This window comes from Typopeltis vanoorti, chromosome 7 (genome assembly GCF_054136105.1).
Source record: "Typopeltis vanoorti isolate ZY-2024b chromosome 7, IOZ_Tvanoo_1.0, whole genome shotgun sequence".
NCBI classification, from domain to species: Eukaryota; Metazoa; Arthropoda; class Arachnida; order Uropygi; family Thelyphonidae; genus Typopeltis; species Typopeltis vanoorti.
Genome location: NC_143555.1, coordinates 18,251,615 through 18,277,454, shown reverse-complemented (window position 1 = coordinate 18,277,454; position 25,840 = coordinate 18,251,615). Strand labels below are relative to the sequence as shown.

General features: G+C 35.9%; 1 protein-coding gene across 3 annotated transcripts in view; it reads right to left on the bottom strand.

The window, feature by feature from the left end:
- The window catches only part of LOC150104519 (splicing regulator SDE2), a 231,629-nt gene that overhangs the window by 95,255 nt on the left and 110,534 nt on the right, over window positions 1–25,840 (bottom strand). For all 3 annotated transcript variants that reach the window (XM_090395712.1, XM_090395714.1, XM_090395713.1), the window contains exons 5-6: window positions 24,520–24,601; window positions 2,634–3,015 (exon numbers count right to left, since the gene is read on the bottom strand). In XM_090395712.1, the coding sequence (XP_090251838.1) occupies window positions 2,634–3,015; window positions 24,520–24,601 (464 nt within the window). The remainder of the gene's footprint in view (window positions 1–2,633; window positions 3,016–24,519; window positions 24,602–25,840) is intronic.

Sequence of the window (25,840 nt, the reverse complement as noted above, 5' to 3'; positions counted from 1 at the left end):
GGAACCCTATTCCATTCATTCATCTCTCTCTCCAATTGAAAAATGTAATCCTCATACACTCTTACCCAAGTTATAGGGATAACCTCTTGTCTTGCCCCTTCTAGCCAAGTGCTAAAACATTTCCCCATCAATCCTATAAAATCCTTGAAGTAATTTAAATATTTCTATCACATCCCATTGTTTTTAACTAACAACCAACTTTTGCAATTCACAAACCTTCAAGCTATCCTCATACAGAGCATTCCACAGACCACTCACCATCTTGGTCACTCATCTCTGGATCCTCTCCACTACTTTCTTATTCCCAAAAAATCCAGATCTGAGCATAGTAATCCAGATGTGTTCATATTGTCTTTTATAAAGAGCAATGATAACTTCCTTATCTCTGCTTATTAGTGTGTTCTTCAATAACCAAGTACCCACTTGATGTACCTTGGAAATCTTAGCATAATATGACCTCTAAACTTAAACTCTATCTACTACTACTCCCAAATTCCTAGCTTCAATTTCCTGGAGTACAGTTCCCTCAATATGGCACCCAACTTATAATCTTTTTGGGCCCAAAATGCATAACTTTACACTTTTCTGCATTAAATCAACTTCACTTATGTTCTGTTCATACTGTCAGCATATTTAAATCATCGTGCAAGGCCTTTATGTCATATCGATAATGATAACCATACACAACTTTGCCTTATCAGAAAACAACTGAAATATCTCCCTTCCAATTATTTCCTATATCATTTATGTACAAACTAAACAGCAGTGCTCCAAGCATAGAGCCTTGAAGCACACTGGTCATCACTTGCTTTCTCTTGGATTCTGCTCCTCCACATACTACTTTTTGGTATCCTGTCCACTAGCCACCCTTGTATCCCTATTATGTTTCATATCTATCTCCATTTGTTCCAGTTTGCATAACAGAGTGTGGCATCCTGTCAAACACGTTTACAAAATCCAATAGTATAATCCTGGTACCATTCCCTTTATCCAACTCAGCTGCCACTATTATAAAAATTTAGCAAAGTGCTAAAGGCATGACTGCCTCTTCACAAAGCCATGCTGCCCCTCATAAAGCATCATATTCTTATCCACCCATTCTCTTTTTGCCCAACTTTTTCCAACACTTTTACCAGAACTCCTGAGATACTGATTGATTTATAATTTACTACTACAGACTTAGATCCACCTTTATGCAGAGGAATTATTTGGCCCTCCTTCCACTACCTTGGGACTTTGCTAGAACTGAGACTTAAATTAAACAGCCTAGTCAAAAGCATCACGAGTCCCTTGAACACTCTTGTAAAGCAAACTGATATCCCATCTAATCCCACAGATATATTCACACTGAGATCCTTCAATATCCTAAGTACTTCCAAATGATCAATGTCTGTTCTCACATCAGTCCCTGTCACCTCTACTGCAGCTGAAGTTAATATGAGATTAAAATAATATTAATAATACTATTAATAATATTAATATAAGAACCCACTAAAAATACTGAGAACAACAGGACCTGCAGAAATTTAACTAGTAAAATAATTTGAGAGAAAAGGCTAGCAAATAAAAAATTAATTGAAGAAACTGAAGATAATGCAAATAACTAAAATAACTAAAAGTATAACAATCAATCCAACTTGGTTGTTATATGTTGTTGAGCTAGCAGATAATTTTAACTATCTAGATATCAATATCAAAACAGAAGATGGCCAATCATGGATATTTTTCAATTTTACAACTCTTAAAATCTAGAATATTATCAAGAAAATCCACAGAAAAACTCTAAGCTATATATGGCCAATATTAAACCATGGCAACTGTAAGCATGGCCAACAACAAAAGAAGATAAAATAAAACTTATCGCATTTGAAAGAAAAGTACTGGGAAAAATTATTGGAATAGTTTACAATTTAAATAGGTGCATAAATGAACAAAGACATAATGAGGGACTTGTGTTATATGTTTCAAAATTCCAATTCTATTATTTATAAGAAGTAAGAGCTGTTTGGTCACATTTGGTGAGCAAATAACTCATTAATTAGAAGTACTTACAAATAAAATTGACAAAAGACCCAGGAAGATCCCAAGCATGATGGATGTAGTAATGAAAGATCTAAGACAGCTGGATGAATGCTTTACAACAGATGCTACATATGACAGAGATAGATGAAGAAACCTAGCGCTGGCAGCATTACACTTAAATGATCCATTTAGCTGCTGAGGAGGAGCAGGTTATTCCGCCCTCTCTCATAAATAAGGTTACAGACAGAACTGGAGAAATCTTCTCTCTATGTTAGTTTAATTAGTTATTAAAGCTCATTTCAGAAGATGATCAGAGTACCAGCAAAACAAGTAAAATAGCTATTAAAACAATCCTGTAGGCACATATATCATTTCTCAAAACGAAATCAATAGCAATTATGAAAGCCACTACAGTCTGCTTAATAAGTTCAGTTTTTTTTTACTTTGAAATTTGTTCATATAGACTCAGTATTTTATATTTCATATGTAATATGAACATATTATATACATCTTCTGCCCAGTGTTCCCACACATTTTTTTTAAATTTAATACTGCAATAAAATTAGTTTCATTATTTCAAAAACAAACTATCATGTCAGCTAACTACTTACTGATTCATCTTTAAATTGGTCTACCTGTGAAGCAACAGCATTATCATCAGCAATGCGGTTTAATGATTCATCTGCTATCTCACAGCTGTTCACTTCAATATTGTCATTTACTTGAGATTCAAATGAACTTGGGGAGGAAGAAGTTGTGGTACTGCTACATTTGGAGATGCTGGTGACTCTATTAGACTCAAACATTTTGCTGTTGCTTGCTACAGATACTTGACTGCTCATGTTTACCTGAGTGCAGTGAGAGAAATCATCTTTGTAATCAGATGAATTGAGATAGTCAGTAGTATCAAAATCTTTAAAGACTGGAAGTGGTTCCTCTGATTTGCTCCCACCTGCCCCATCCTCTTCTGAATCATTTTCTTCTAATTCCAACCTAAAAGTATTTAGAGAGAGAGAGAAAGAAAAAAGAAATGGATCAAAATCCACACAGATACTTAGTTTAAAAAAAAAAAATTGTCCTTGTATGAAACATATTAAGGATTCAATAATGTATGAATGAATGAATGAAACTTACATTCTAAATAATAAGTATATTATTTAGAATGTAAATTCATGTTTATATAAAGATCTATGTAAAAGTTTTTTCTTTTCCCAATGGAAAAAAGACAAAGACTGATATGTAAATATTTCATCCCAAGTATCTTGGAACACTTGGGATGAAACAGGGTAAACTACATGCTAGAATCTTTTTTTAAAAAAGTGCAGACGCAATAAACTCATTCCAATGATGGCAAAACTAAAAGAAGTCATCAAATCTCCAGGTGCTAATAAAATCTACCAGAAAGCAAGCCATTCCTTACTACTTAATCAGTTACAAGTTTCTAAACATGAATTGGCAACAAATAATTTAAAATTTACAGAACTAGAAGCAGAATTGTCAAATACGTTAAATCAAGAATTGCTATAATTGATTATCAGTGTCTCAAAAAATTCAGGGATAAAAGCATGCAATAAAAGTAATATTAATCTACATAAAAAATAACTTAACTTGCTAAATCGATCTAAGAAAATTACTAATAAATTACAGACAGAAAAATGGATGGTCAACTTATCTAACCGTCCACTAACAACAGATGAATTAAATGTTCTAGCAAGAAGTCATAAATTTGAAATTTCACCTAAATGCTTTCCATATTTAGATTTTATACATAACATTGAGAGAAACATCGGCCATCTTTCCAGTATTGAAGCCAACAGACTTCGTTTCGAAATAACAAAAATCATCTATGATGCCAAATCTTCGAACTCAAATATCCCACCATCAGAATTGAAAGCTCTTACCTCCTTAAAACGTAATAAAAACATAATCATCACTAGAGCTGACAAAGGAAATTTGTATCTAGAACCAAAAACCACTGTGGTTGTAGATACCAATTCATATGACCGAAAAATGAATTTACTACTCCGAGATCGAAATACTTATGCCAACCCAGATTATGATCCTACAAAAAGACAACTCAAGAAACTAAACAAGTTACTTGATGAAACCTCTTCCTTAGATGAAGAAATAATTAAAAAACTCGGGACATACCATGCTTGATCTCCTAGAATATATGTCTTATCTAAGCTTCGCAAGAATTTTTTTTCACAAGAAGGAAAAAAAAACGTTCCACTCAGACCCATCGTAGATTCTATTAGCAGCCCGACTTATAAGTTATCAAGATTTTTATCTAACCTTCTCCGTCCTCACATAGGCCACTCAGCCTCAGAGTTCCACAGTTTCATGCAAAAATAAAAGACATTCAACTGTTAAAAATCGACATGTTAATTAGCTTCGACATTGCCTCCCTCTTCACTAACATTCCCCATAAGGAAAAAGTAGAGTTATTAACTCAAAAATTTCCATGTAATATTGTTGAATTATTCAAATTTGTTATTACGTCTGGCTACTTTACTTGGAAAGGAAAAATTTACAAGCAAGAGGAAGGAACAGCAAACGGGTCTCCCTTTATCACCAAACTTAGCAAACCTGTTTCTATAATACCTTGAAGAAAAAATTTTCACATTTGAACCCAAACCAAAAATTTGGCTACGATATGTCGACGACGTCTTTGCAGTCTGGGATCATTCCAAACAAGAATTACACCTGTTTCTAGATAAAATAAATTACAAACTCATCAACCAGATCTATAACTTGTTACCTTCTCCTAAAGACAAACTCTCACCTCTGATGTTACATGGCATGTATGAGGTCCCATGCTCCTGCAAGTGTTGTCTTACTATGGACAGGTAGATCTGTTCAGAAATGCATTTCGGAACATCAGGACCACAAGCGTCTTTTCAAACCACAGAAATCAGGCCTCGCTCAACACAGAGTTGAAACAAACCATAGGATCCATTGAGAAAAGACAAAACTTTTACATAGATCTTTATATAAACATGATCATCATCATCAAATTCCTGACATGTACCCTCAAGGGGTGTACAGGACATGATAGTACTACATGAAAAATTTACACCATTACTAACTTCCTATCTACAATTTTCCTCCAAATCAGTCTGTTACTTGTCAAGACTCCAATATTATCATTATCAGATCTTATATTTCTATCATCTAAGGCACGTTGTACAGTATCAATCCGCCTATATCTTGGTCTTCCTCTGGGTCGTTTTCCTGCCAACCTGGCAGAGAACACTTGTTTTGCTAATCATTCTTCGCCCATTCTGTTTAAGTGACCATACCATCTGAGATTAGCTCTGCTAACGCATTCCTGGATGCTGACAATGTCAAGTTCTTTCCTAATATCCTCATTTTTAATATGATATTGCCATTGATGCCATCTGTTCACGCCTCTAATCTTTCTCAGGACTCTCATATCTGCGGTCTCTAGTCTTTGGTCAAGTGTTTTACTTCTGACCCAGCTCTCAGATCCATAAGTTAAAACTGGTTTGAACACTGTCTTGTATACAGCTAATTTAGTGTTCCGACTAATTTCTCATTTAATTCCATATGAATTTATTCAATTGATTTCCTACCATACCAGCTTTGTTGATTCTGTTGTCTATTTCCATATTTAACTTACCATCTTCACTAAAAATTGTGCCTAAGTAGCCGAAATGTTTTACTTGTTATACAAGTTCTCCATTCACAATGCAGTTGATATTTTCAATGTTTCTGCCTATTTTCATTGTCTCTGTCTTTTTAATGCTGACCATACCTTATCTATTACAACAGTTATTCAATTTAGTCAGGGAATCTTGCAAACTTGTAGAGGATTTATTTAGAAGTATAACATTGTCCGCATAAAGCAAAGAGCTGACATTAACATCTCCAATTCTGATATCATGTTTAATACCACTTTTTTTTTCATAATGTGATCCATATAGATAATGTACATCCTTGTCTCACAACAGATTTAACATTAAACCATCTCCCTATACTTCTTTCAATTCTAACTGCTGACTTACAACTCAAATAAAAACTAAGTATTGCTTGATATAATGCCCCATTGACACCATATAACCGTAGCGTATTGAATAGCTTCTCTCTCTTGGCACCTTGTCATATGCCTTTTCAGGATCGACAAAACTTAAATACAGATCTTTGTTATATTCCCATGCTTTCTAGACTATTTGTCATAAAGTGAAGATCTGATCCTAACAGCCTCTATTTGGCCTGAATCCAGCTTGTTCTTCACCAAGATTTTCTTCCACAATTCTTCTCAATTGTTTCTCGAGTATTCTTGCATAGAGCTTGGCAGGAACACTCAGTAGGGAAATACCTCTGTAATTCTCACATTCAGTTTTATTTCCCTTTTTATATATGGGCACTATTAGAGTTCTACTCCAATCATCGGGAATTCGTCCCTCTGTCCAGACTTTCTGAACTATGCAGTGCAGCCACTGCAAGACTTTTATACCACCATACTTTAGCATTTCTGGTCGAATATCATCTACTCCTGCTGCCTTTCCACATTTCAAGCCTTTGATGGCTTTTCTACTTTAAGTATGGATATGTATCCTGACTGTATGCCTGTTGGGTGTTTTTTTACCACTGTGCTATCACTGCTTGTTTCATTTAGCAATTTTTCGAAGTAATTACTCCATACCTCAAGGATATCTATTTCTCCTGTTTTCATGCCACCTTTATCATCTCTAACTCCTTTTACAGCACTCTTTCCTCCATTTCTAAGCTTCTTCAACAACTTTCAGAATATCTTACCACCTTCTTGATATTTATTTTCTATGTTCTTGCCAAAGTTCTCCCATGACTTTTGTTTAGCTAGTTTTACACAGTGTTTCGCTTTCTTGTATTTGTCTCTGTATTCTCTAAGAGCAAAAGCTGACTTATTTGCCAGGAACTTTTGATATGCTTTCTTTTTTTCCTTCACTGCCTCTTTAACTTCCTGTGTCCACCATGGAGTCCTGATTTTTCTATCCTTGCAGACTACCTCACCACATGCCTCTCTGGCTGAATCAATCAGGGTTTTCTTCAAGGCTTGCAACTGAATCTCCAAGGTTTGGTTCCTGTTCTTAAACTCTTTCATATAAACATGAATGTTTATATAAAGAAAGTGCTGAAGCCCTACTACACAGACCAAATTTAAACTGTAATGACGTTCTTGCAATTCCTAAAGTACAGGTAATTGTTATACAAAATAGTGTAAAATAATCTCTTTATATATGTTATCTTTTTTTTTTTCCAGTTATATTTTAATTTAATTCTATAGCATGCTACTGCATGCATATTGGGATTCCATTGTAATTATGCACCCTAACTGTATGTTATTCCTAGTATTGTTTGAATTACTGTACTGAGATACTTGGTATTACTGTACTGAGATACAAGATACTTGGTCATCCCAAGTATCTTGGGACATCCTCTTAAAAAGAGGATGTCCCAAGTCTTAAAACTTATCACTGAGGTTAGTGCGTGTGTTTTTTAGTGTCATATACAAGGTGATTAAATATTTGGTACCTGACCACTGAAAACATAATATAATAATTTAACAATGGATGATGACAACATGCATTATTGCAGATTACTGGATACTAAGTAGGCTTAGTATCAGGTAATATAACACACACATCCTTATGGACATATATAATGCTATGCATTAAGGAAAGGGCCACTATCTAGAACGGTTTCAACCTTCCTTGAAGTGAAAAAGTAAACGAGGGTGCTCATCATAGGCCTAGAGTAGTTAGTATAGGGGTACAAGAGAACCAGATAGTATCAAGAGAAAGAAAATATAGTATGATAGATAGTATGGGAGAATAGAGAAAAGGCTTCAGTGTCAAAGACTATCAGTTTTTCTTTTTCACCAATCTCATATAGATAAACGACCAAAAGACCAATTAAAACTAAAGTGCAAAGATGACTGATACCCAGGTGGTTAGCCTTATCTCAGTTAACCACCTTGAGTTGTCCTTCTCTGCCAGGGATTGCTCTCCAGTCATCCTTGCAAACGACTATAAGATTACACTGAATTATGAGAATGGAACCATTTAGAAAACCTTTCATAGCAAAATTTGACTATGAGCAAACAAAGTTTGCACCGGAAAATATCTTAAGGACTGAGGTAAGGCAGTACAACACCAGGCAACTCACAGCAAAGGTGGATCAAGCTCTCAACTCCTTGTCTCAATGGGTAGTGGCCCTTACCTTAATGCATAGCATTAAGGGAAGGACCACTACCCATACTGGTTTCGACCTTTATTGAGGTCTCGTCAGTGGGAGCCAGGCCCAGAGTGGAGATACTAAGGCAGAAGCAACAGGAGAGGTCATCCTTACCTATAGGATACTGAGACAAGGAGTTGAGAACTTGATCCACCTTTGCTGTGAGTTGCTCGGTGTTGTACTACCTTACCTCAGTCCTGAAGATATTTTCAGGTGCAAACTTTGTTTGCTCACACTTGGATAAAGGATTAAACTAAATTTATTATAGTCTAACCAAGTGAAAATAAACTTTCAAACATCTTTCTCTAAATCCAGAGTAATTTAATAATAAGGTGGCATACTTTTGGCAACTCCTATAGGTAAGGATGATCTCTCCTATTGCTTCTGCCTTAGTATCTCCATTCTAGGCCTCGCTCACTGACGAGACCTCAATAAAGGTCGAAACCGGTATGGGTAGCAGCCCTTCCCTTAATGCAGAGCAGTATACATGTCTGCAAGGAGATGTGCTGTGCATTATGGGAGATACTGAGACAAGGAGTTGAGAGCTTGATCCACCTTTGCTGTGAGTTGCTCGGTGTTGTACTACCTTACCTCAGTCCTGAAGATATTTTCAGGTGCAAACTTTGTTTGCTCACACTTGGATAAAGGATTAAACTAAATTTATTTTAGTCTAACCAAGTGAAAAATAAACTTTCAAGCAAATATTGACAGAATTTTATCTTCTCCAAGTGAACATTGCAAAATATGGGTGGTCTACACCACCTAGCCAACAATTTGATATCTCTTAGAATGCTTCTTTCTAAATACAAAAATTGTCTGAGTGAACAATAAAATTTCCACAATACAATATTATAAAGCATTTGAATGTCATATTCCTGGTTTTCAAATCGATATTTCTTTCTAACTTTCCATAAATGTTCTTTTAATTCGTAGAAAGTTTTTTTACCTTGGGCTATACGTTAAAGCAATTTTATAAACTTGGTTTTAATCCTTTTTCCCAAGTAAGCAAACAGACAAGTCAGTCAAGTTTGCACCTGAAGCATTTTCAGGTCTGAGTCAACTCATGGTAAAAGTGGAGTAAGCTCTGATCACTTTCCCTTAGTATCTCCCCTAATACAAAGCACATCTTGCAGAGATGTATGATGATATGCATTAAGGGAAGGGCCACTACCTGGACTGGTTTCGACCTTTATTGAGGTCTCGTCAGTGGAAGCCAGACCCAGAGATGCCAAGGTTGAAGTAATGCAGAGCTTATAAATTTTACCTATACAAGTTGCCACAAGGTGCTTTGACCTTATTAAATAAAAATCTCAGAATGAAAGAAAGATGTAGAAAATTTTTTACCTTGAGTATACTATACGTTAAAGATACCAAGCAATTTTATAAACTGTTTTAATTCTTTTTCCCAAGTAAGCAAAGAGACAAGTAAGTCAAGTTTGCGCCTGAAGCATTTTCAGGTCTGAGGCAACTCGTGATAAAGGTGGAATAAGTTCTGATCATTTTCCCTTAGTAGGCATCATATCTCCGCAAAGAGATATGCTTTACATTAGGGGTGATACTAAGGGTCTTTTAATTCATTAACGGTAGTGATGCGAACACAGATTGTTAAGAAAATAACTATTTATCAACTTAAAAGCTAATATTTCGCTGGTATTATGCCTAGCATCTTCAGAGCACACAAACACAGTTTGATACAATAGCGAGACAACCACAATCCGGTGTAACAGTGGGGCTAGTATAAGTAATTGCAGTGTGCAACAAGACTCAAGTCCTAATTAGGCGCCATCTAAGTTATTAAAAAAAAAAAAAAAAACAGTAGTCCAAAGTTTTGCAAAAAATAGTAGTCCAAATAGTAGTTTTTGAAAGTTTTGAAAAATAGTAGTCCAAAGTTTTGGAAAAAAAAAAAAAAATTTAGTCTTAGGATGACTGTCTTCCAAATCTTTGGTAGATTTATACAGCCATACTTGTTAAGGTTTGGAGTATGTTTTAAGGCTTCTGTTTCCAGGAACAACCTCTCTGACTTGTAGAAGCTTCTGTGCAGTACTTTTGTTTTTTTCCAATTGATCCTGTGTGCTGGGGTATCCAAAGCATAGTCTGCCAGACCCAACTTGCCATAGCGAAAGTGCCAGACATAATTTTTGTGTTCACCGAGACGGATGTCCACAGTAGGCTCGATGACATGAACAGGGCATTTCATAGACTCCTGGATGTGATAAAGGAGTGAATCTGTCCTTAGGTGAACGGATGAGAGTTGCCAATTTCACATAAGGTTTAAATACGGTGTGCAGTTGGTGTTTGTTAAGCACCCTAGATATCTTTTCAGATGTGCCTTTAATGTATGGGATGGTGATAGTTTTGTTGTAGTCTTCTGTGGTAGACAGTGGGGGGGGGGAGATTTCTGGGTAGCATTTAGTATTTTATCTATCTTATTGGGATTATAGCCATTGGTCAGGAAGGTGTGACACAGGTGAAAAAGTTCAGCAGTGAGAGCAATGTCATTGGAACAGATTGCTCTAGCTCTATCGGTTAGTGTTTTTAAGATACCATATTGTTAAGAAGGGTGATGGTGTGATTGTGTAAATATCTCCCTGTATGTGTGCCCACAAACAATCACACCATCACCCATCTCAACAATAATCTTAAAAACACACAGTTTTAATTCATTAATTATAAAAATCAAAATTCTCTCCCATTGCTGACAGGTGGTGGATACTGCAAAAAAATAACCTGTTCTGTTATAAGTAATGGAATGTCCAACACAATCCATAATTTGTCCCAAATATGCAGAGTAGGAGGGAAGCTGTAGAATGCATGTTCTACTGTTTTAAATTCGTAACAGATGTCAGAGATTGGATCTCCAATGTTAAAGTACCCCCATTTCATGGTATTGATTGGAAGGTGACCATATGCAATTCTCCAAGCAAGATTCTCCCTGTTAGGGTATCCTTGGAACTTCAATAAGTTATGAAACAAAGTGTTGTTGTCAGTACCCAACTGCAGAAGTTTGCAATGAATGAGATTAAAGATTTCTTTGTACTAAATTTTACTTTTTTTAATCTCTGATCTTTTGGACCTTTAATAATCATTTACTCCAAAAAGGGAAAGATGAAAACCCAGGTAGTACCAGAGAAGGTCTGCACATGTGTGATTGGTCTGCAGTATTTTATGGATTTTTGGAGCTGTATTACTTAAATAGAAGAATTTTAAGACTGGAAGCCCAAATCCGCTTGCTTCTTTGATAGTTGAAGAAATTCCTTTTTAACTTCTTGGTATCAGCTATATGACCAAAAAAATTGCATAGGCTTACTATATAATTGCTTTTCTTCAGCTTCTGTGATGTCTGTAATATTAATTATGTACAACTGAGCAAGGAAGATTATTGTTTTGAGTAGTGTGGCTTTAGAAGAAAAGGAAAGTGGTCCTATTTTTCCAATCTCGAAGTTTCAATTTTATTGCAGATAAGTTCTTGAACAGGTAATATTGAGTGAGTGGAGAAGTGAATTCTATAATGAAGGATTTTCTCTTAAGAGTTAGTCCAAAAGGAATGCCTCCAAGATCCAACTTTTCAAAAGCTTTTAATTTTGTCTTGCTTGCATTAGTAGTTAATCCACTGATCTTAATGAATTTTTCCAAAATACCAATATATATATATATATATATATATATATATATATATATATATATAGAATCACTATCCTTCAAAGTGCCCACTACATCATCGCCATATGCTATACCTTATTTTCCTTCATAGCGGAAGGAACTGTTATTCCTTACACAGTATGTGCATTGTTGACTTCCTGTAAGAACGGTTCAAGAACCAGAGCAATGGACTAAGAAGTCAACCTTGCTTGACTCTTTTTTTGAATTTTGACTAGTTCTGACAGGAACTCATTAACTAGGGTGCAGGCAGTTGCATTGGCACAGGATAATGGATAGTAGCTTTTTACCCCACACAAATTTGCTGGAGGATGTGGAACAGAAAGAGATGCTGGACATTATCAAATGCTTGAATAATTCTACTGCTCACCATGGAACTCCATACACCTGTGTGCTTTTAATTTTGTATCTCATTCCCACTTTGAGCATGTTATTGATAATGCAGAAAAATATTTGTAGTCAGTATTAGATAGAGAAATAGGTCTCCATCAGTGGGAGCCAGCCCCAGAAGTAATACCAAGGTTGAAGTAATGCAGAAGTCATATTACGAGGTGGTATCAAAAAGTTTCAAGACTAGCTCTGTTTACGAGAAATTATATCACCTTCAAAATAGTCCCTTTGCATAGCAAAAAAGTGCTCCCAGTGTTCCTGTCACTTCTGGAATGTGTCCTGAAAGTCTTCTTTTCGAAGCGTATCAAGCACATCTTCTGCGATTCGCATGGATCCCTGCAATGGTGTCAAAATGGCGACCTTTGAGCTGGATCTTCATCTTCGGGAAGAGGCCGAAGTCTGCAGGAGCCAAATCTGGTGAGTAGGGCGAGTGCAGAAGTGAGATCATGTTGTTTCCAGTGAGAAACTCACGTGTGAGGAGAGCTCGGTGACAGGGTGCATTGTCATCGTGGAGTATCCAGTTTTGTGCATGCCACAGATCCGGTTGCTTTTGCCAAATACTCTCCCTCAGGTGCCTTAAAACTTGGCAGTAGAACTCGCTATTGACAGTCTGGCTCCTGGGGACGAATTCTCGATGCACAATGCCGCAAATGTCGAAAAAGACGATGAGCATGCACCTGGTAGAGCTGCCGACCTGGCTCGCCTTTTTTGGTCATAGAGATGATGGGCTCTTCCACTGTGAAGACTATTGCTTCGTCTCAGGGTCGTACCCATACACCCAAGTTTTGTCACCAGTAATGATTCTCAACATGAAAGACGGGTCATCCACGGCACGCTGATGGAGTTCTTGGCAGACTTCGACACGGTGTTCCTTCTGCTCTTGGGTTAGCAGCCTGGGGACGAACTTGGCAGCAACACGACGCATGTTCAAATCACATGTGAGGATTGCCTGGACTGTTCCGTATGACACACCAACAATGTTGTGGGGTGTTCTCCGACGATCCTCATGCACAAGTTGCCAAATGGTTTTGACATTTTTGGGGGTTGAGCTCATTGAAGGTCTTCCTGATCTCTTGTCATCTTCCAGTGATGTTCTTCCACTCTTGAAGGTGCGTGCCACACAAAACACCTCGAATGACTCATTGCAGCATTGCCGTAAACTTGCTGAATCATCTCAAACGTCTCTGTGGCAGATTTGCCCAGTTTCATGCAGAATTTCACATTCGTGCTTTGTTCTAACTTGCTGTACATGATGAAATCGCAGACATGGTTAGAATAGCACCAGCTGCACAGCTCCCGATGTACACAGAACAATGTCTTTTGGCATACTGACTTATGAAGGTCGGTGCTCCCTGTGACTGTGTGTGCAGCCTTGTGCTGCCATCTGTCGGCGTGTTACAAACCTAGTCTTGAAACATTTTGATACCACCTCGTATTTCCATATGCAAGTAGCCAAAAGAAGTTACACCTTATTAGTAAAATACTTTGGATTATATATATATATATATATATATATATATATTATATATATTTTAACTCCTAATTCTAAGTATGCAAACAATTCAGTTTGCACCTGAAACACAGTTCAAGTCTAAAGATGTTACAACACCAGGGCAACTCATTGTAAAGGTGGGTAAAGCTCTGATCACTATTCTTAGTATTTTCCCATAATGTAAAGCACATCTCACTAGAAGATGTATACTGCAATGCATTATGGGTGGGGTCACTACCCAGACCGGTTTCAACCTTTTTTGAGGTCTCCTCAGTAAGTAGATAGACCCTAAATACCATACCAAGGTTTTAGTAATACGGAGCCTTATCACCTTTACCTATAGAAGTTGCAACAAGGTGTTTTTATTTTTAATTTTAGATTTGAACTGTGTTTCAGGCACAAACTTAATTTACACACACACACACACATATATATGCATACACACTACCTTAGTATCCTATAATGCAATGTACATATCCTTATGGACATGTATAATGCTATGCATTAATGGAAGGGCCATATCCTGACCAGTTTTGACCTTTATTGAGGTCTCATCAGTGGGACCCAAACCAATGCACATAACTGTAAGGATGTGTGTGTGTTGTATATTGTATGTGTGCATTGACTATTTGTATATAGAAATATGACTTCTACATTACTTCAATATAATTCTTCCCATAATACATAGTATTATACATATCTGTAAGGATTTGTGCATTGCATTATCAGATGCTAAAGCAATTGATGTGAAGTCATTAGCCTCTACATACAAGTAACCCAGCCATGAAGTACTTCACATACAAACTTTGTGTGCCTACACTTGGATAAAAGATGAAACTGAGATTATAATCTCTTTAATTTAGTTATTCATACTAGCACTTCACAGTATTAATCTGCAAAGAACAGGGAGACACACATCTGAGAACAGGTAGTCAGACTTCTCCAAATTAACTTACTTATCTGGCACATAGAGGGTGCCATTTGAGAATATTAGTTTAATTTTAATTACATTTGGATTGCATCCAATGATTTAGTTGAGTGTCTTGTCGAAGTTAAAATTTATTCTCAGAAGATGCTGGTTAGAAAACCAGTGAAATATTCGTAAGTTTCTATAAATTAATTTTTTCTTCTGTTGGGTGTTGTTAATAACATGAAGCACAGTATGAAAATATCACAGGTGATATATATAAAAAAACACTTATGTAAATAAGAAAAGTACATATAGGAATGGCATGAGTGTACAAAATGTGAATCTGCCCATTCTAAAAATCGTCTGAGAAATATAACATACCTAAAAAAATTTCGTATATCTATTTACTTATATATCATATGTTTATTTAATTTTTTTTAATCCAATGACTACTGTTTCTCCTTTTCTTTGTTAGCTATAATGCTATTTTGAAAATAAATAAATAAATAAATAAAATAAGCAAAAACACCTGAGAAAGTGCTTACTGCCGTCTTTTTTTTTTTTTTTTTTTGCATCTGTTGATAAATATAATAACTTTGTATGTTGAAAATGTCACAGATTATAACAAAATATAATAATTTGTTCCATCAGCACTGTTCTTATTATCATTAAACTTCAACATGAACCATAATGAACATATAATCTTCAACAGTATAGCAAAATATATTTAAGACGATCTTTCCACATGCAGCAATCACAGTCATAATCATGCATCTAAATACATCTCTGAAAAATGAAGTACTGCAAAACATTTTTTTTTTCCATTAAGAGAGGTATCATAAAAAGAGGAATAAGTATTTTTGAAAGATATCAAAATTTTGAAAAATGCATACATCTGATCAACAAATATGACTAGACTCATCCATGGCTTCTAATTTCAAGTCAGAGGCCATGGTTAGATTATGGATTCGAGAAAAGAATCAAGAGTTAATGTTATATAAAGCAGGAATTCTTTAATTTTTGAAATATTAAGAAATATCATTTTGAAATATGCACTTTTAATATGATATATTACAAAATTCAAATTCAAATTCAAATGAAGTGTTGTAAAAAAATAAGCTGTTAGCAGGTTACAAAGAATAATATTTAAAATAAACAGCAATTTAAATATGTTTGATTTTTTAAAATTTTATTTAGGCCATTAATTGGGAAAGTGATGTTAGTTGTTAAGTTAGCATTAAGAATTAATGGAGAGATGGTTAGATAATGTACCCTTATACCTGATTTTGTTTATCATGTACAGCAAATGCTCACTGTAACAAACTAAAAGGTTCTTTATATAGGAAACTTTTACTATATTTATTTAATGTAATGAAAGGTTCGCTATATCCTCTGTTATAACTAATATTTAAGGAATTGACAGCATATACTAGAAATATAGATTAAATAAACTTTAATATATACTTTCTGATATTTCGGCGAACGTCACGTTGCCATCTTCTTGGGAACTTACTACAAAGACACGTGCACACGAGTACTAATAACAGCAAATGAGACTGAAGCTAGGAAGCTAGCGTTTTCCTAAATTCCTGATGGTGCCCCCTGGCGGGCTATATTGGTAGTTCTTGGCCTTTGGGATGAAGTTCTTCTGATAAAAGTTTCCCAAATTTGGGGCAGTCTCATGCATCCAAATTTGTTGAGGTTTGGCATGTTCCTAAGGGCCGATGCTGATTCCATGAATAGTCTTTCATACTTGAACTTTCTGCGGTGTATTACTGTGGCTTTCTTCCATCTTATTCTGTGGCGAGTATCCAGAGCGTGGTCTGCAAGCCCAGAGTGGCTGTACTGGTGAAATCGGATGTAATCCTTGTGTTCTGAGATTCTGATATTTGCTGTCCTGCCTGTTTGGCCAAAGTAGGACAGTTTACAGCTGCAAGGGACCTGGTATACACCAGGTAGGTCTAGGGGAAGTGGTTGGTCTTTGGTGGAGCAGATAAGGGATGCCAGTTTTTTATGTGGTCTGTAACAAGTGGTCAAGTCATGTTTTTTTAAGATTTTATTGATTTTTTCCGAGGTGCCTTGGATGTAGGGAATGGTGATGGAGTTAGAGTAATCTTTTTTGTGAAGGGGAGGGGGTGGTGGGTTGTGGATAACTGGGTTAAGTATTTTTTGGATTTTTTGGAGGGGGTAGCCGTTGGCTGAGAAAGTGTCACGGATGTGATTTAGTTCAGTGGTTAGGGCTTGATCATTAGAACAGATTATTTTTGCCCTGTTGAATAATGTCTTAATAACTCCATATTGTTGTGAGGGGGGGGGGGGGGTGATGGGATTGTTGGTGAATGTATCTGCCTGTATATTCACCAACAATCCCATCACCCCCCCCCTCACAACAATATGGAGTTATTAAAATATTATTCAACAGGGCAAAAATAATCTGTTCTAATGATCAAGCCCTAACCACTGAACTAAATCACATCCGTGACACTTTCTCAGCCAACGGCTACCCCCTCCAAAAAATCCAAAAAATACTTAACCCAGTTATCCACAACCCACCACCCCCTCCCCTTCACAAAAAAGATTACTCTAAATCCATCACCATTCCCTACATCCGAGGCACCCCTCGGAAAAAATCAATAAAATCTTAAAAAAACATGACTTGACCACTTGTTACAGACCACATAAAAAACTGGCATCCCTTATCCGCTCCACCAAAGACCAACCACTTCCCCTAGACCTACCTGGTGTATACCAGGTCCCTTGCAGCTGTAAACTGTCCTACTTTGGCCAAACAGGCAGGACAGCAAATATCAGAATCTCAGAACACAAGGATTACATCCGATTTCACCAGTACAGCCACTCTGGGCTTGCAGATCACGCTCTCGATACTCGCCACAGAATAAGATGGAAGAAAGCCACAGTAATACACCGCAGAAAGTTCAAGTATGAAAGACTATTCATGGAATCAGCCTCGGCCCTTAGGAACATGCCAAACCTCAACAAATTTGGATGCATGAGACTGCCTCAAATTTGGGAAACTTTTATCAGAAGAACTTCAGCCCAAAGGCCAAGAACTACCAATATAGCTCGCCAGGGGGCACCATCAGGAATTTAGGAAAACGCTAGCTTCCTAGCTTCAGTCTCATTTGCTGTTATTAGTACTCGTGTGCACGTGTCTTTGTAGTAAGTTCCCAAGAAGATGGCAACGTGACGTTCGCCGAAATATCGGAAAGTATATATTAAAGTTTATTTAATCTATATTTCTAGTATATGCTGTCAATTCCTTAAATATTAGTTATCATGTTTAACCAGCGTATAAGCCTCTCAACAAGAATATATCCTCTGTTATTCACCATCTATATGGATCACTAGTTTTGTTAGAAATAAAACACTTGCTGGAGACCACATATATCAGGGTTAGGGTTACCACACGTCAGCATTCATGCGGACATGTCCACATTTTGATAATGAAAATATCTGTCTGCATACATTTTCAAAAAAAAACCGTTTTGTCTGCATTTGTGTGGGAGCATTTCAGCTTTTTTCTCCAGGAGTTTCTCCTGTGTTCGTAACATTGCTGAAACAAGAATGCAGGAGGTTGGTTATATTATAGACCAATTGAATCAATAATCGAATCGAATTGTGCTTTTAGATATCCACACACTCATTTTTTTTTTCAACTTTTCGTTCTCTCTCGCTGGCCTCACGTAAATGGCATTACTGCATGCTTAGTGCTATGATAGTGGTGGTGTTTGAAGTGGAAATCAAGACGCATCCTTAGTTTTGTTCGTTCTTAAATTAGTATTAATGACCTTACCAAGTAAGATATTAAATTATCAAATTATTCTTCTGGTTCCCATCTGCCATACGGCCGCGGGAGGGTAGCTAAATGCTACCATTCTAGGGAGAGATGATTATGAGCAAGGTGGTTTCCCCTTGCCTTCCTTGCCGTAAGTATTTATGACTGTAACCTGTGTGTTCACGGGGCCGGTTTGCCTGCTTGCGGGATGAAAAACCCCAGATAAACTGGCGGAAAAAACCCTGCTGCCCATGCCCAAGACCGGCTAACTTGGCTATGGCTGAGGAAGATCCTTAAGCTCCTCACGTCGTGGACGGGAATCGAGCCTAGGACACTCCTTCCCCAGGCATATGGTTACGAAGCGCAAAGCCACTAGGCTAACTGCGCGGACTATCAAATTATATTAGAATTAAAATATATACCACGTTTTAGGTTATAACTGTTATGTAGGCCTACCTAAACATTATGATATAATTTTATATCATCTTAGTTATATTTATTTCAGATTATCTGGAGGATGTCTAAAGCTAAAAGAAAGTGCTCTTTCAATGATAATCATAGGAAAAAATTTCCATGTTTTCGCCCTGGATGTGAGCCATGGGAAGATGAATGTATGGTATGCAGTCTTGGTACATACGTTTCGGTCGCACAGCATGGGATAAGAGACTTGGAACTAGTGTTCCAAATTTCTGACATTCTGGAACCTTCGGGAATCTAGAACAGGAAATCGTATTTCCAGAGAATTCCCGAAATAATCTTTTTTATTTAATTTTCGTTGATTATCTGTAATAATGGCTATAACAGTAAATGTTAATAAACAGAAAAGCCGTAGAGAAGGTTGGGCAATCGGAGTTCGTGGCCCCAGCGCAGTCTTTCAGAGGCTTTGAGACACTCCTATATGTAAAAGGTCGAAGCAAAAAATGAGTAAATGAAATTTCCTAAATGGAGATCGACCGGAATTTCATGACTACTGCATCTCTTGCCCTGAGTGCTAAACAGGGGTCACTACGGTATCATTTTGGCTAGGTTTCTGTTATATTTCAGGTTTTCTCAAAATATAAAAAATGCAATTAATGCAAACTTTATTTAACCAAACCTTATAGTATACAGTGAGTTTTTAGATATATCACACAACGTATTAGCATTCCCAATCTGATTTAAATATTTTATTTATTAAATTAAACATTAATAGAAAACAAATGCAAATATTATTCGTTTGAAAATTAAAAAATACTTCAAATATTTGTAATTTTTAAAATGAAACTTTAAGAAACATAGAGCATTAATTGCCCGATCAGACAATCGTGATCTTTGCTTTGCAACAAACATACTTGATGTGGAAAAATTTCTTTCATTTTCTGTAGACGTTGGTCGAATTGTTAAGAGTGCGTCTAAAAGCATCTTCAAGTTGGGAGTGAGAGAATGCGTTGTTTCATATAAGCTCATCTCCTTCCTTAGAGAAGCAAATATTTTGTCTGCATGCATAGGGCTAGGCTTTGATGTCGAAATTGATATTGCTTTAGTCAATTCACTCTTCATATCAGATTCTGATTTAATGTCAGAACTCTCTGTAAGGACATCCTATTTCTTTTATTGGAACTTCTTCTGCTGTAAATGTTCCTTTAAAAAGTCTTTCCATTAATGACTTCGCCAATCATGCAATTTCATTCTTACTTAACAAGAAAAAAATTCATCCTCTTCCATCTCACATAAACAACTAACGTTGCTCAAGTACTTTGTGAGAGACACAAGATCTCTATTTCTACGTTTAACCAATTCAAATTTTATTTCCTTTAAAAACATTTGGCTCATTGAAGAATTCTGTTTTTCTAAATTACTGAACAGGAACTTAAAAATTCCTTCACTTGTGAGAATATTAGCTTCTCTGTTGCTTAAAGCTTCAACTGCTAATCTTACAGGTTTTAAGTCGATATACCTCTCAATATTTCATAATACTCTTCTTTCCAGAAGTGATCGAGTTTCAGCTCTCGTAAAACAGTCTTAATAGGATTTACAATCTTTAAAAACTCTATCATTCTCTCCAGCGTGTTTTATAGTCCAAAATGACTTCTAGTTCCCTCTCTTTACTCTTGGTTATTTTTTAGTTATTTCTTGCTGTTGAATAAAAAACTACTCCTGAGGTACTACTTGGTAAGGATTATACCATCCATATCCCAAAAGACAATGGCAAGAATCTTCCTTGCTGACTTTTGGGTTCGGAACCTCTTTGGCTGTGGAGAAAAAAAAAATGTTGTATCTCCACTCCACTGATTATTGTTTGGTCTCTAGGTGATAGTATTGAAGCCATGTTTCACCAAGAGTCATAATACAAGGCAAAAAATTTGCATCTGATTTCTTAAAATGACCCAAAATCTCGTGAGATGACAGTAAGCCTGGGAAACCATTCCTCTGAGTGCTTCTGCATGTCCAGACATTAGTGGATAATGACCCAAACTTGTTCCCTGGATATCCCTAGGGTCTTTGTAATGTTTTTGACTGGTATTCATCTATCATCAAGGATCATGGCATCAATGTTTTCAGGTGTGCTTGCCGTGGAAGGAATTCCTGACCTGGGGACATCTGTTGTCTCAGGATGCCAGCTTTAAACTTGGCCACCCATCTAGCAACTGTTGGATATGCTGAAAAACTTGATGACATGCAACTCAGTGTCTTTGAATTTCTTCAAACCCCTGACATGTCTTCTTATATATTCTAAAAGAACAAATTATTACAATTTGATGACACATAGAGACTAAAAGGTTTTAAGACATTTTCTTTCTTGTGGTTATATCAGTTGCTTTATGATCATTTTTGTTATAGGTGTTTATCAGAACTTTTCAGATCCCCCCCCCCTCTCATTTACTACAATTTTATGCTTATTCCAGTTTACAATGCATAATAAACTTATGGTAGGTTCTACTTGCTATAAAGAATTGTGACCAATGTTACATTTCCATTATCAAATACTGCAATTTCAGAAAAAATATTTTCCTTCCTATTGATACTGTTTTCATCTGAAAAAATAATATAAAGAAATGCAGTGTGCATATCCTTTTTTCAAGTAAAACAAAAGCATATTCCAACTCTGAATACAACAACTTTTCAGTATCCTCTAAATTATTTAATAGAGTTGATTCTCATTATAGCAAATACCACTATAGTAAACTTGCTTGGTTTTACAAACTACTAAAAAGTCCCAACCAAAGCCAAATCATACAATAGTGTGATAAGAGAAATTCACTACAGCAAACTATCTACTATAACCAGTGCTTTTTTTATGGGGGGGGGGGGGATAGTATGCAACAGTACTACATACTGGCACATTTATTAACAGTGATGTGTGGCATGTGGATGTGATCTGAAAATTTGTAATATTCAGTCATTTTTTACACCTTTATCTAATATGTAAATAAGATTAGTTATTTAATGAAATATATATTTATCACTACATCTATTGTTCATGATATTTGCTATATAAATTTTTTTTTTTTTTACTAAAATTAAGGGGATATTAGATTCCACATAGTTTTAAAACCAAATAAGAAACTCAAAGATCGGAATCAGAGAGTTTCTTGCCGAATATAATAAACTATAAAGTATCGGCGAACACTAGTGTTAGCCAATGCAAGTGATCCTAGTAGGTAGTACAATCTCGGGCAACTCGTTGCAAAGGTGTGTAAAGTTCAGATTGCTATTCTTAGGTATTTTCCATAATGTAAAAACACATTTCCTAGGAAATGTATGCTGTTATTACATTATGGAGGGAGGTCACTACCCAGACCGGTTTCAGCCTTTTTTGAGGCTTCATCAGTGAGTAGCTAGACCTAATTCTTTTTTTTTTTTAATATTTGATATGGAACATTTTCATTTAAAATGATTGCATGCATTTTTTTTTTAAATATACACTTGTACAATAAATTTATACTGATTAAACAGTATGTTATATACTAATAATTTGCTGTTCATATTCCAAAAACATTATCACTCTATGAAAGGGGGGGGGGTTCTTTTTATATCCTTTTAATTTTATATTTTTCTTGCTATCAAAGAAATAGTACCAGCACCTATTGTTTTGCAAAAGAAACACTGACTACAACAACTATTCTTGTGGTCACTATTAGTTGGGTAGAGCAAGAGTTGACTATACTACTGCTGTCTCAACACACTACTGAACCTTTGAAGAAAAAAAAAAGTATTGTGATGTGTATCCTCTGGCAGTAATACTGTTTTGTGATAAGCAAAAAGCATTATTCTAGCATTATTTCAAAATTGAATGTAGACACTATGAAAGTTCCATAAGTTGACCAGAGAGCTTGCAGAAATACGTTCCTTGGCATTCTTGGAACTTGCAATATTCCTGCACACTCTCTGGTCAACTCAGGTAACTTTCATAGTTTCTACATTCGACTTTGAAATAATGCTGGATCTAATATACACTTTGCTTATGTAATTTTGCATTGCTGAACTGAAGCTTTTTGGCTCTTTATTTTAGTAATTACTTTTGTGCACCGACCGAGAGTTCGCTTATGAAAAATATATTTCTGACATTTCAAATTCCTTAGAACTGAATAAGAGTTTTTCTCTCTTAAGGTTTCTGCCTGGTCTCTGTAGAGATGCAACCAGTTCGAAACAGCTATCAGGCCAATAAAACCTTATCAAAATGGACTAATAAAACAAGAATATATAGGCACTGCCCAAAGAACATATCTTTGGGCAGCGCCTATGTCTTTTAAGTAGGCCACACTAAGGTAACTCGTGATTACTGAGGAATGTATTCCCACAAGCTCTCTGGTCAACTTATGGAACTTTCATAGTTTCTACATTCAGCTTTGAAATAATGCTGGATCTAATATACACTTTGCTTATATAATTTTGCATCGCCGAACTGAAGCCTTTTGGCTCTTTTTTTTTTTTTTTAAGTAATTACTGTTATGAAGAAAGCTATTAATAATCTAAATAATCCTACAAGCAAATTATTGAGGAACAAATATGACACCTGCAAACTAGCATAAGCAAGAATGCTCCTAAATACAGTTGACTCTCACTACAGCAAACTTCTAGGGATTAGTTTGTTATAGTTGATAGCCTGTTATAGCAAATTTCTTTTAGTGCAGCACTGCACTTAGGGGATCACTGGTTAAGACTTTTCAGTAGTTTGCTATAGTGATGGTTGCCACAGTGAGAATCAATTGCAGTTTCCTCTGTCTTGAATTTAATACCTATTGGCTTAAGGGATGAGGGAGATGAAGCTGTAAAGATTTGCCACAGGCCAGATAGTTTTGATAAGTTCAGTATATACCCAGCTTGATGTCCCCTAAACATTATTAGTGGTTATGACTTCGAATAGTTTTAGCTCAATTAGAAACAGCAAGATGTGCATCCTAAGTTCACTATTCAGAAAAAAATAGTTTCCGTAAAACACATCTCTCTATATGATTACCATTAGTCAGATTAACTTAAAAACAAACCAATCTATATACAAACAATAAAAATGGAAAGTGGCCTTAGATGTTTTCTGCTAGTAAGCAGATACAAGAAAAATTAAGGTTATTTGATTTTCCATATCCATGCAGAGTTGGTTTTCCATAGTCAATCATCTGAGACTTGAAGAAGATGGTGAACATTTTTTTGTTTCTTGCTTAAACAACACTCCACTTTGATATGCTACTGTGTTGGCCAGATTAAGGTAATGTCTACATTCATAAGTTTGATTATGACTGCTGGGAAGCAATTCCTGATAAGAAATTTTTTTAAAAAAACTTTTTCCATTTGCAATAGTAAGCCTAAAACAGCACAGCTGCTGTTTTTGGCTTACCATATGCTAATAAATAGGATTTTTTTGACAGCTCATAATGAGAATCAAACTGGACTGATACATTTTGATATAATGGCGGTTGCAACAGTGGAAGTTGACCATTTCCTGAAGACATAAAATTTTATTAATGCACTGCATTACTGTTCTGGTATGGAAAGGTTCTCTCACATATCAGAAATAAATTTATTTATACTTACCAGAGACATGGTTTTTTAACACTTTTACTTTTATCATCAACCTTCCTTTTTTTATTTGGTAAAGAATTCTTTTTGGAAAAACCTATAAAAAAATGAGTACTTAATACTTTTAGCATTAAAAACCTTTTTCTTAAAAATGTAAATAAGAAATGACTGCTCAATGTAAATTATACCTTTGAATTAACAAATTTTGTACCCAGAATAGTATTCTTGAAGAATTTGGGAAGACAGAAAGAAATGGAGAGCTTTGATCTGCCTGATCTGAGAATTTCTTGTTGGCAATCTATTTAATTATCAAATTTTACTTCTTATTTGTAATATAGCTTGTATGCATAGTGAGCACCCCAATACCACAACTGGAAAAACATTGCAACCATCAAATGGAAAAAAACACTTTGATTCTCATTATGATCAGAGGAATCTTTATGGGCTTTTTCAAGTGAAAGCAAGTTAGCTAATTTCAAATGGAGGTAGCAGGATTTATTCTCACAGAAACTTGGATTTTTCATCCTACATACAGGGTAACTTGTCAAACAACATATACAATTTATAGACAAAAATTACATTATAACAACCAGTAGTGTTACACTGGTTTCATAAGATGGGGCTGTATCTACCTATATGGGACTTGTGGCTGTTGTATCATCATATGCTGAATAAAAAATAAATGTATTATTATTATTATAATAATAACAGTATCTTCATGGAGTCAGAAGACTCATTATGGGAAATCCTAATTTGACACACAACACCTATCATATCTCTCCTTAAACTCATTCACAGGCAACTCACTAACAACCACCTCTGGTAACGTTCCATACATTCACCACCCTCCAAGCAAATCTAGTCCTCAGCATAACACCCTTGTTAACCACACTCTCTTACATAATTTCCCGACCCCTTGTTCTCTTCCTTCCTGCACTATAAAGAAAAAAGTCATCAGTATCAATCCTATGAAACCACTTTAATAACTTATATGCTTCTATCATATCTCCTCTCTTGCACATATCAGCTAGTCTTTGGAGTTCACAGACCTTCAGTCTTTCCTCATAGGCAACATTTCACAGACCACAATAATCTTTGTCACTTGCCTCTTGATCCTCTCCACAACTTCATCACCAAGGAATCCAAGGTGACCAAATCTGTGCAGAATAATCCAAATGTGGCCTTATTAATGCCTTATAAAGTGGAACAATAACTTCCCTACCCATGCTTGTCAGTGTGTTCTTCAACTACCATGCAAGTTGATGTGCTGTTTTATATTCTCTGTACAAAATAACCTCCAAGTTTCTTGCCTCATCAACTTCTTGCAGTTCAATTC